The sequence below is a fragment of the Saccostrea echinata genome, unplaced genomic scaffold (assembly GCF_033153115.1).
Source record: "Saccostrea echinata isolate AGI-Se365-2 ecotype Australia unplaced genomic scaffold, CSIRO_AGI_Sech_v1 ptg000056l, whole genome shotgun sequence".
Classification (NCBI taxonomy): domain Eukaryota; kingdom Metazoa; phylum Mollusca; class Bivalvia; order Ostreida; family Ostreidae; genus Saccostrea; species Saccostrea echinata.
The window spans coordinates 5,403,001-5,415,344 of NW_026889805.1; the positions used below are offsets into that span (position 1 = coordinate 5,403,001).

The 12,344-nt window shown below is 34.5% G+C and overlaps 1 protein-coding gene across 1 annotated transcript; it reads left to right on the forward strand.

Annotated features, from left to right (window-relative positions):
* The first annotated feature begins 683 nt into the window (after positions 1-683).
* Positions 684-11,224, forward strand: LOC133173443 (long-chain fatty acid transport protein 1-like). Its single transcript, XM_061308431.1, has 11 exons — positions 684-1,144; positions 2,758-3,146; positions 3,313-3,465; positions 4,153-4,222; positions 6,853-7,054; positions 7,151-7,343; positions 7,540-7,683; positions 8,026-8,163; positions 8,405-8,569; positions 9,854-10,000; positions 10,502-11,224. The coding sequence occupies exons 1-11, from the start codon at positions 903-905 to the stop codon at positions 10,651-10,653; spliced, it is 1,995 nt and encodes a 664-aa protein (XP_061164415.1). The 5' UTR covers positions 684-902; the 3' UTR covers positions 10,654-11,224.
* The last annotated feature ends 1,120 nt before the right edge of the window (positions 11,225-12,344 follow it).

A 12,344-nucleotide genomic window follows, 5' to 3' on the forward strand; every position in this document is an offset into this window, starting at 1 on the left:
ACATATGACAGGGTTTCGACAATACAGGCTGGTAAGGCTTGCTGAACGACCTCGACCACGATTTCTATCTTGTAAAAAGAGTTTCACACCTGCATGAATGAATATCTGTAAACTTGACATATATAATAAAAACATATGTATGTATATTTTTTTAGATTTATTTGCTAATTTCGTATCATTGGTATTTTTTTTGGGGGGAGGGGCACTGATCTTGAAGGATTACATAATATCTAATCAAAATGTGAAAGTTGCGATTCCGAGGCTGTGACATCGAGCATCATCCCCTCAACAAGCCATTTTCACCCCACCCCACTCCCATCTAATATGCTCTTTGTCAGTTTATTTACACAAATTTTTAACTGTGTAGGGGGCTTAAAGATTATTTTTGGTGTCATTTTACAGCGAAGTGTTTTTGGTTGAATTAGAACAGATATAATGCAAGGATTGACAGTATTTTCAGTACTTTGATCTTTGTTTCAATGTCTACATATAGGAGTTATCTCTCTTGCATATATCAATTTACCTTTTATACATGTTAGATGGGTTTTGTTAGAAAATGATAGCAATTGATATATACCTCTATAAAGAAGAACTTTTATATTATCTTACGAATGGATGCTCTAGTTCATAAACCTGTGACATTTGTTGAAAAAAGTGAATTAAGGAAATAAGACTCTATGGGGTAAAAAGCCAGACCGAAATGAATCGAACGTAAACATCCGGCAAATACATCTACTACTACTAATTTCTTGACAACAGCCAGATATCCATGCTAATTGATCATAAAGTTTAATTAATTTTGAGCATATAGCTATATGTTTAATCTAGCATTTAAAAAGCTAGGCTGACAACGTAGGGAAGGTCGGCTTTAAAGATTAAACATTGTTAATAAGAGAGTGCACATGTCCGGTACAAAGACCGGCGTGTTTGTGGTTGCTCGCCAGATCAGGCGGACTTTGGACCTAGCGAAGGACAACATGACTCTGCTGAAGTGTGGCGTATTTTTTGCGCTGGGATGTTTCTTGTCCTACTACCTCGGTCTGTCCTGTGCCCTGACCACCTTCATTGTGTTTGTGGTATATCTTGTCACGGGAGGTTGGCGTTTCACCTGGGTGGTCATAAACACCCTTCCCAGAGATTTAAAGTGAGTGTCATTTATAACATTGCATGCTTATTAATTAATAAATATCATACATATATGGACTCTTTTGGTAGTGAATAAAGGACTTGAATGAGAGGTTAATATTGATATTTTTCTGGTGAATATCAAACCATATTCACCACAAAAGAGTCCCTAATTGATGTATTATATAATCAAAATTGGAATAAACATGGTAAATAAGACAGCGAGGCTGCATGGTGACACTTTTTTCACTAACAAACTTCTGTCACGGAAAGAGTAAAAAAGTGTCCAGATTACAAGTAGGAACATATATCTAGTCAAACCTTGTTATCTCAAACTCTGTGAGACCTAGAAAAAACTTCAAGATGTCTGAGGATTCCAGAGATAGACTAAGGGTAAAATTCCTAAAAAAAAATTAGTGTTTGGGACTTGCAAATCACTGCGACATATCCATGGTAATCCAGATATTGGTGTTCGAGATACCGAAGTTCAAATTGTACCGGTAATAACTATATTAGTGTATACCTGTCCCTCTTACAAGTTAGAACTTCTGTGTTTTCCTTTCATTGTGTGTAATTAAAACATCAAACTGTTTGCATGGAAAATAATCCAGTGATAGGCAGCGAGTGAGTTGCCTAACATTTTTCCTGCTCAGATATACAGCTGGCTTCAGCCATTGCAACTATATTGTTTACAACATCGTTTGTGATCACAATTGCAGCTGCACGCACACTGACCCTCCGGTGATTATAGATTAGGACTCAAATCCAGTGAATATGTAGTGTTATGAACTGTTTGCACTTGTTTAGATTATGTACGGACTATTAGTAGACTATATGATAAATAGTGTCATGAACTGTTTACGTTTGCATAGAATACCGTATATAGGGACTATAAATAGGGTGTACATGTAACATAATGTTTTGATACTGCGAAATATTGGGCCCAGTTTTAATTTATATATCGCATAATAATTCGAACCTGGGTTCACTTTTTAGCTGCAATATCATAAGCCCCCATAAAATATTGAATCCCAGATTCATAACATCATAACATTTTGCAGCAAAATATTGACTCCCCTCAATGATTTTATTTAGTGTGTGTATGTGTGTGAACCCATCATCTTTTAAATGGCCATTGGGAATGATTAGAAGGGGGTTCAAAATGTTATGGCCATAATATTTTGAACCCTAGGTTCAATATTTTATAGGGGGTTCAATATTTTGTAGCAATATTTTGAACCTGGATTTAAAATATCGGGGCTTGGGTTCAATATATTTGACACCGGTATATAATAAACTTTGATCTTGGTTCAGGATTCTTTAACATTTTTGTAAAGACATGAATGTATGTTGTGAAAAACATTTTCTGTATCAATCACGGTAATTCCATGCTGTGAGTGAACTCATTGGTACTTGTTATGGCATGATTAATGTTAAAGCCCTTTCTTTCTTGTGTCACTGTTGACTAGCCTACTACCAGCATTCATTCATTTAACTTACTGGTACATCATGATTGTATAATTCAGCTTGATTTGGCCCATTTTTCACAAAAAACTAATATGTTAATGTACAGTGTACTATTTAGGAAATGCATGTACTACACATATTTCAAATTATATTTTTCTTTTCCAGGGCTCTTCAGGTTTTAGTAAAGCTCAAACTTGATACAAAAAAGTATATTGCCAATGACACCACAATAGCTGAATTGTTCTCAAAGACAGCAGCCAAATATCCAAATAAAGACTGTATACTTTTTGAGAAGCAGCGATGGACATTCAAGGATGTGGATATATATGTAAATCGTGTAGCCAATTACTTCCAGGAGGAAGGGTACCAGAAAGGAGATGTTGTGGCCATTTTGATGGAGAACAGGCCCGAGTACATCTGTTTCTGGCTTGGTCTATCAAAGATTGGAGCTGTTGCAGCCTTGATAAACTATAACCTCAGAAATCAACCCTTGGCACACTCTGTTTCTGCAGCTGAAGCCAAAGGCTTTGTATTTGCAGGAGATTTGTCAACTGGTATATAGAGAAAATAGAATTCCTTATAAACACAAGAAGATAAAGATAAAATGAAATTATGGCCAAAGACCTGAATTACATTCTTAATTTAGAGAGAGTTGAATTTGCAAGTAAGAGGGTATTGTACTTCACAAACACACTTTGTTCTATATGTTTTTTTTTTCAGCTGTGGAAGAAATAATGCCTAGTCTATCTAGAGAAATAAAGCTTTATTGTGTTGGAAGTCTAGTTAGTTCAGGACTTTCACCAATTTATATGGATCCAATTTTACAGAAAAGTCCAGACTTTCCACCTAGGAAAGTAAGGGTTAAGTTTACAGGTAATTGCTGGTTCCAGTCTTTCCTCCTAGAAAAGTCAGGGTTAAGTTTACAGGTACTGTAAACCAACTATTATTCGTGTCATCTTTTATTCGCGATTTGTCAGTTTGAAGTCATTCCTTGACGATTTATTTTCGTGACCGAGGAATTATTCTGTATAAATATAAAGCAAAATAAATGGTTTGCAGCGATTAATATTTGCGAGTTAAAGTAGGTCACAAAACTTGCGGATATTTCTCACACGCGAATAAAAGTTGGTTTACAGGAATTGCTGGGATGTTTAAGGGGAATCGTACATGGATTTTGCTCAATCTTAAGATGAATACATGTATAATTATAATTTTTCTCTGGAGAGAATTAGAGAATTAGAGAGGAATAATTCATTCTGAATAATTTAAGACTTGCTATGTTTGGGTATATCTCTGACTACACAACTTTTGATCAGTTTGGCAATGTTTTAACTGGGGGGAAGTTGGGTGGGACTCTGCCTTATAGCTCCTTAATAATGCACACCCTCCTTGGAGTGGATTTTTCGTTTTACTGTTTAGAAATTAAATGTTTAAAAGTGTACATTACTCTGGGAGCTTACAGTTTTCTTCTCTTTTTGATGAGAATATATATAAATTTTATGATCATTATAATTTTCCGATTGTGTTTATCGTAAGATTTTTATTTGACTTTATTTTCAGATAAACTTTTCTATGTATTTACATCAGGAACAACAGGTCTTCCTAAGGCAGCAATTATTAGTCATTCAAGGTAAAACTTATTAAATAAAAATTGATAGTTAACATATAAAATCCAACCCTTGTTATTGAATAGACATTTGAAACAACAATATGAACCATGTTGTGTCAACTACAATGCATATAACTTGGAGAAATGAATAAAAATCAAAACTAAAGCTACCCAAAATTCTTAATGATTTTATACAGTTAGTGCATTGGCTTGATAATTATTCTGACTTTTCCTTAGTAAATAATTCTGCAGGTTTAAGGTTTTATTCAGCACCAAATTTTTATCAAATGGATGTTTAAAGCATGTCTCTGGATTAGATGCAGAACTATGGCGATATGGTTTTATATTTTAGTCTTTGACAATAACGCTACAGATCCTGTAATGCAAATATTGTGCAATTTACGGCACAAGACTTTCTGCACACTTTGGGGATGTATTTCACCACTTTTCAGCATTGGTCAATCAACTACTTTTCATTCCCTAATTCTAGACATATTCTATAACCAATATGTATATTTTATCCACCTCTTAACCCTTTTAGTCGCTTGTGAATTTTATGCTATCCAACAACAAATTCACAACAAGCAAGTTTATTGGTCTGTAGAGATGACTATAAAGGGTTAGGAGGTGGATAAAATATACAGGGTGGTTATAGAGTATGTCTAGAATTAGGGAATGAAAGGTCATTGATTGACCAATGCTGAAGAGTGGGGATATACATCCTCAAAGTGTGCAAAAATCTTGGGCCATAAATTGCATAATATTTGCATTATGGAAATTGTAGTGTTATGGTCAATTTTAAACCATTATGCTACAGTTCCAGTGATTCATTTTGGTGTGCGTCCTGCGTAAATTACGCACAGATTTTGCCCAGGACGCATTATTTCAATAAATGTGCATCCCAATGGACGCAATGAATTTATAGAAGGACATTTATTATTTTAAATTGTTTCCATATAATCTGATTCAAAGCTTGACCGATTGCATCATTTCCACGCGCTAAGCGATATGCATGAGTGAACAGGTGTAAGTTTGCTAACAACAGGTCAGATTTGACAATTCACTCTTAAATTGCATATACAAGCAATTATCAGAAAATATTTAGAAGTAAGATAGCATACTAGTAGTTAGATTATGTCTACTGTGGAACATTTTTGAAGCGTATACGTGTACCAGGGACCTATATACTGACTATATAGGTCCCTGCGTGTACTAGGCTATACCTTTGTAATTAAGATATAATTTAACCTATATATTTTAATTTTTTCCTTAGAAGCCAAGACGTACATGTATAAAATATGATCATTTTTCTTTCTAACTATTTTTCATTTTTTTAAAAACTTTCTTTACTTTTTTTAATAGAACAACTGATCTGCTTCTGTGCTTTTTATGACAAAGATCGTAGTTATGATCTAAACATAGAAACAAGGTCCACAGTTGACAATATATTATTTTTATGCCACAAAATCATTTATTCTTACTTCCAATTCAATAGTCAAAGTATAGACCATTCACAGTTACAATAAAACATTAGCACTTTCGTGCAATATCCATTTATATTTCACCAGAATTTCCTCTGTAGTATTTAATATGCAGTACCCTAGGGCCTTGGTTTTGGACGCATTGATTTTGGCATGGGACTCATTATTTTCATTCAGAGGGGTCCTTTGGACCCATGATAACCATTTTCAAAATGAATCACTGCAGTTCTGCAGCTAGTCTCTGGCAAATTAGACATCTGAGAGTTTCAAATTTGCTGTTAAATAATCCATAACATAAAAATATAATGAAACATTTCAAGGAGAGTCAGGTAGACATTGTATTTTTTTTAAAATAAAAAATAAGAAATATGGTAACAGAATTTTGTTGATATTTTTTCAATCGGTGGATGAAATCTTCAGAAATATTTTAATATACAGAAAAGAAATACAGTACTGTAGAATCACATATTTCTGGGGTCAAATTTTCGTGGATTGAAGAAAAACGGGGGGATGGTAGGGATTTGATTTTGTAGATGAAGAATTGTTGAGTAGTAACATATGTGCAAAAATGCATTTTGTGGTGGTCATGAATTCGTGGATCTCTTCACACCTTGTAAACAACGAAAATTAAACCCCCAGGAAAATTAGTGATATCACAGTATTAGGTAATCATATTTTAAAAAGAAATTGAAATGAAATTGCAGAAAAATTGCTAATTTTTCAAATCTGCACCAATCCCAATTTAAATTAACCAGATCCTGATAAGAATAAATTCAAAATAAAAAAGTTAATAAATTACTGTCAATCTGATGCCATTGCTGGGAGAAAAATCAACTTGCTTAATTTCCACTTCATATAATTCCAATCAGGATCAGTTTAATTTAAATTTGGATAGGTTCAAATTTAAAGGACATTTATGGTTTATGCATTAACAGCAAATTTAAAGCTCTCAAGTGTCTTATTTACAATGAAAAAAATTCCATTTTCTCTGGAAAAAATGCAAAAAAATTATAAAAAATAATTGAGAGCATATATAGGTCTTTCAGTGATGAAATCATATTTCTAAACATGCAGTAAAAAGTTTGGTGTGGCTCACCTCCTTAAGAAGTCAAACTTTATGAACTATCAATTATTTCTAAATTTTTATCAGATTTGTCAAATCTTTTACAGATTTAATTACATGGCTGTAGCAGTGAACCAGTTTATGAACTTGACTGACCAGGATGTGCTATATGATTGTCTGCCCTTGTATCACACTGCCGGGGGTGTGGTCGGGGTAGGTCAGATGATCATAGCAGGAACAACGCTAGTTATCAAAAAGAAGTTCTCTGCCAGCCGATTCTGGGATGATTGTGTGGAATACAAATGTACTGTAAGTAACGTACATACCTAAGACAACAACTAGAATTGTAAATTTAATTGTTAGACTAGTTGTTTGATGTTGTTACAATTATTATCTGCTGGGCAGGCAGGACAATACATTGGGGAGATTTGTCGATACCTCTTGGCTCAGCCTGTCAAGCCTGTGGAGACTCAACACAAAGTCAGGGTGATGTTTGGGAATGGTTTAAAGCCACAGATCTGGCAGGAGTTCCAGAAAAGATTTGGGGTGACCCATATGGGAGAATTCTATGGGGCCACAGAAGGAAACTGCAACACAAGTGAGTGCCATGTTAGAGAATATCATCCAAAGTGAACGTATAAGTATCATTACTGGCCAAGTTATATTACTCAAATGAAGGTATATTTATGTTAATTAAAAATTTATACCAAAGCAATTTTGACAAAGGGTTTAGATTAAGACAATAATTTTGATATCTGATATTTTTACAGAAATTTTACTTTTTTGACTTTTAGTAAATCCAGACAACACTGTTGGAGCAGTGGGTTTTACGACAATGATTGCCCCCTTCTTGTACCCCATCACACTCATCAAAATTGATGAAAGAACAGGGGAGCATGTCCGAGACCGAAATGGAGTGTGCATACGAGCAAAGCCAGGTTAGCAACTTTCTACTTAGGCATGTTCTTTGTAAAGCAATTTGTTGCATAAAAAATGAAAAATAATATTTACCTGCAAGATATGGAAAGGGATCACATACAAGTATGTGTTACTTGCTCCCACAGGCCTTTGGATCATTTTAACTCGACTGACAAAATTGGGGTAAAAAAAGTTATACCCCCCCCCCACCTCGTTTAGTCAGTTAAATAAAAGTGATCCAAAGGCCTGTGCTTGCTCCTGGTCCATTTAATATGATACATCACTTATTTGTGTACTATAGCAGTCAGACTTATTAAGAGATGAATAATAGACAGTATTCCTATTTGATATTTTTGTTACAGGTGAACCCGGAGAATTAGTGGGTAAAATCGTAAAAGGTGATGCCTTGCGAGAATTTGATGGATATGTCAGTAAACAGGCCACAGATAAGAAAGTGTGCTGTGATGTGTTCAAGAAAGGAGACAAAGCATTTTTAACAGGTAACCAATTCAAAACTATTAATATAATTTTTTTTCATGACTATCAAACTTTGCACAAGATTTGAGCATTTTGGAACATTTCTTGTGTTCTATTTTAGAAAGTAGGAAATATTCTGATAATTAATGGACAAGTATTTTTATTTATTTTTCGGTGATATTTTGATCATAGACTAGTTTGGATATTTTTATTTTAGATGAAATTCTGACAATGGATAGATTTGGATATTTTTATTTTTTTTAGGTGACATTCTGATTATGGACGAGTTTGGATATTTTTATTTCCGAGACAGGACAGGTGATACATTCCGCTGGAAAGGAGAAAATGTTTCGACTTCTGAGGTGGAGGCTGTTATCAGTAACATCATCAAACTTAGTGACGCTGTAGTGTATGGGGTGGAGATCCCAGGTAAAGAAATTATATCAAACTAGGTTTATGTTAATGAAAATTCCATAAATTTTTTCTTGTATGCTATTTTTAGCTCACCTGAGCTGAAAGCTCAGGTGAGCTTTTCTGATCACCCTTTGTCTGTCGTCCGTCCGTCCGTCTGTCTGTCCGTCCGTCTGTAAACTTTTCACATTTTCAACTTCTTCTCAAGAACCACTGGGCCAATTTTGACCAAACTTGGTACAAAGCATCCTTGGGTAAAGGGGAGTTTAAATTGTTAAAATAAAGGGCCAAGCCCCCTTCCAAGGGGAGATAATCAAGATTAGACAAAAATAGGGTGGGGTCATTAAAAAATCTTCTTCTCAAGAACCACTGGGCCAGAAAAGCTGAAACTTATGTGGAAGCATCCTGGGGTAGTGTAGATTCTAAATTGTTCAGATCATGACCCCCGGGGGTAGGGTGGGGCCACAATAGGGAATCCAAGTTTTACATTGAAATATGTAGAAAAAATCTTGAAAAATCTTCTTCTCCGGAACCACTGGGCCAGAAAAGCTGAAACTTATGTGGAAGCATCCTGGGGTAGTGTAGCTTCTAAATTGTTCAGATCATGACCCCCGGGGGTAGGGTGGGGCCACAATAGGGAATCCAAGTTTTACATTGAAATATGTAGAAAAAATCTTTAAAAATCTTCTTCTCAAGAACCACTGGGCCAGAAAAGCTGAAACTTATGTGGAAGCATCCTGGGGTAGTGTAGATTTTAAATTGTTCAGATCATGACCCCCGGGGGTAGGGTGGGGCCACAATAGGGAATCCAAGTTTTACTTTGAAATATGTAGAAAAAATCTTTAAAAATCTTCTTCTCAAGAACCACTGGGCCAGAAAAGCTGAAACTTATGTGGAAGCATCCTGGGGTAGTGTAGATTCTAAATTGTTCAAATCAGAACCCCCGGGGGTAGGGCGGGGCCACAATAGGGAATCCAAGTTGTACATGGAATATGTAGGAAAAAATCTTTAAAAATCTTCTTCTCAAGAACCACTGGGCCAGAAAAGCTGAAACTTATGTGGAAGCATCCTGGGGTAGTGTAGATTCTAACTGTTCAAATCAGAACCCCCGGGGGTAGGGCGGGGCCACAATAGGTATTTCAAGGGAAAATCTGGTAAAGAACAGCATGGCCAAAGTTACTCAGGTGAGCGATGTGGCCCATGGGCCTCTTGTTTGTTCTGTTGGGACAGACAAGCTAAGGGATATCAGTATATTCAGTAGGATTGAGAAAATTGTAATGATAATGAATCCATATATTCCAGGTCTGGAAGGAAGAGCTGGAATGGCAGCCATTGTTGATGAACACAATTCCTTAGATCTGGATCATCTTTACTCAGCTCTACAGAAATCACTTCCAGCATATGCTAGACCTCTATTCATCAGAATCAAGAAAGCTGTAGATACAACAGGTATTGGCCCACATGAAAAACAGAGCATTTTATTTTAACATTATACATGTACTATCATTTTTAAAATCTACAGTTGAACTTCAGTATCTTGTACATCAATATCTCAAATAACATGGATATATCAAAGTAGTTGGAAGTCAAACTACTTATTCTTTATGTATTTTACCCTCGATATCTCAAATCCCCAGAAATCTTGAAGTATGTTCTTGGTCCCATTGATTTAGAGATATAATTTGGTATTAGATACCTTGTGTTATTATTATACTATGGCTCAAAAAAATTAATTACAGAAACAAGTGCCTGTGATATAAATTTATACTAAGACCATTACATTCAAGGAAATGTAGAAAGACAATTATTGATATTGCATTGTATAGAGTAAAAATGCAGCAGAGATTCTGTTGTATTTTTTAAACAGAACATTGATTCTGTTGTGTTTTTTTTTAATTTCAAATGTTTGAGTTATCTCCTTTAATTAATAAAACTTTTCATGAAATGCAGGTACCTTTAAACTGAAGAAGGTGGATTTACGGAAAGAAGGTTTTAATCCTAATGTTGTAAAAGATCCATTGTATTGTTTGATTTCTGGAAGATATGAACGCATCACAGAGCAAGTGTACAATGACATCTGCAGTGGAAAAATTAGGCTATAGTCCAAATTTGTAGTTATTGGCAGAAACCCACCAATGACATAAATGTTTATGTGACCATATGATACTCAGGAAATACTCTGGTATTTCTACAGGAAATAAATGGTTGAACTTTCAGACAGGAAGGAAATGAATGGAGTGCAGTAATTAAGTTATTAACTGATTGTGAGTGAAAACCAACCCTATCTCAAGTAGAAATTTATTTATTTTTCTAGAATTTTTAAGAATAGCATGTTAAAGAGAAGCATGTGATGTGAGTAAAGTTGTTTGGAGATTTTTGCTGGAGTTTTATCTAGGATTTTGTTCCTTCCTCAAAACCAAGAGTAATACAAACCTATACTATTATATTGACATCTACATGAAAGTGCAATTTCTTTTCTGTGTGATATTGCCTGAACAAAACCGTAATTTGTTAATTTTTTTTATACAGATATCAATACTTACCAGGGTACTTCTATCAAAGTTTTTAACAGTCACCAATTTCACAGAACTTGTTATGACAAAAGTACATGATTTTCTAAAGTCACTTTGTTGTTATGTAATGGTTGTGTGAATATACATGTATTGATGTGTGCTTTATGAATGAAAGTGAATGTTTTTAAAATTTAGTAATGAACATACATGCTAGTGTGGTGGAATATTGTTTAATATGATTTACTCCTCCAAATTCACAGAAATTTACTTTAACAATCAAAAATTTGCTCAAGTAATTTTAATAAAACACTGAATGACCTGTTGTAGTATCTTGTAATTGGTGATAGCATGATTAATAAAATCTTTAAAATTTAACTTTCTGAAAAATAGGAAAACCTTAAAGTAAAGGAAATAAAGTGAGCAAAGAGCTAGGTTCACTTTATCCATAAAATGGCCCTGCCCATATACTAATTAACTGACCAAGACCCAGAGTCCCATTTCAAACATCAATTAAAAGAAGAGATTTAGACAGTGCTGTCCTATAAAAAAGTTTCTTTTTAGTGTCTAGGTATTAAGAAATATGCTTTGTGAAATTGCAATGTTCTTCAATTTTGCAGTATGATAATAAAATAGTAAAATGTGAGCCCACCCCTTGATCCCCAAAAAAATCCTGGTAATATTTTATAATCTTCAGAAAGAGTTCTTTCATTATACATGTATAATTGCAAATTTTGGATCATAGGTTGGGCTTGATGCAAATTATTGAAAAACACCCTAAGCTTTTGACCATTTTTTAAAGAAATTTTCAGGGTTTGAGGATAATGACACAATTCATGATGTCATAATACATGGACTAGCTAGAAAATTACATCATTTTAAATAGTTATGCAGTCACCAATAGTCCAAGTGAAATTTAATGGATTGTCAACTGAAACTAATTAGTTTTGATTTTTCAGAAATTCACAGGGCCAAAAAAATCCCTTAGTGAACCTTGTTCTTTGACTTCAATGTAAAAAAAAAACAACTTGATTATACACTTGTACTGCATGATGATGACTACACATTTTATTTTGATAACATGTAGTCCTACATTCTTGTGAAAAATAAAAAGAAATGTGTAAATCTTAAATTTTGCATCACTTGACTCACTAAACCATGATACAGACCAAAGCCATTTTTAATGGCTTAGACACCACAGAGGTAAGGAGTAATCTAACTACCCCCCTCCTTTCAAGGAATGCAGGAGCAGAAAGTGAGTTTTCTCCACACCAGCAACACTG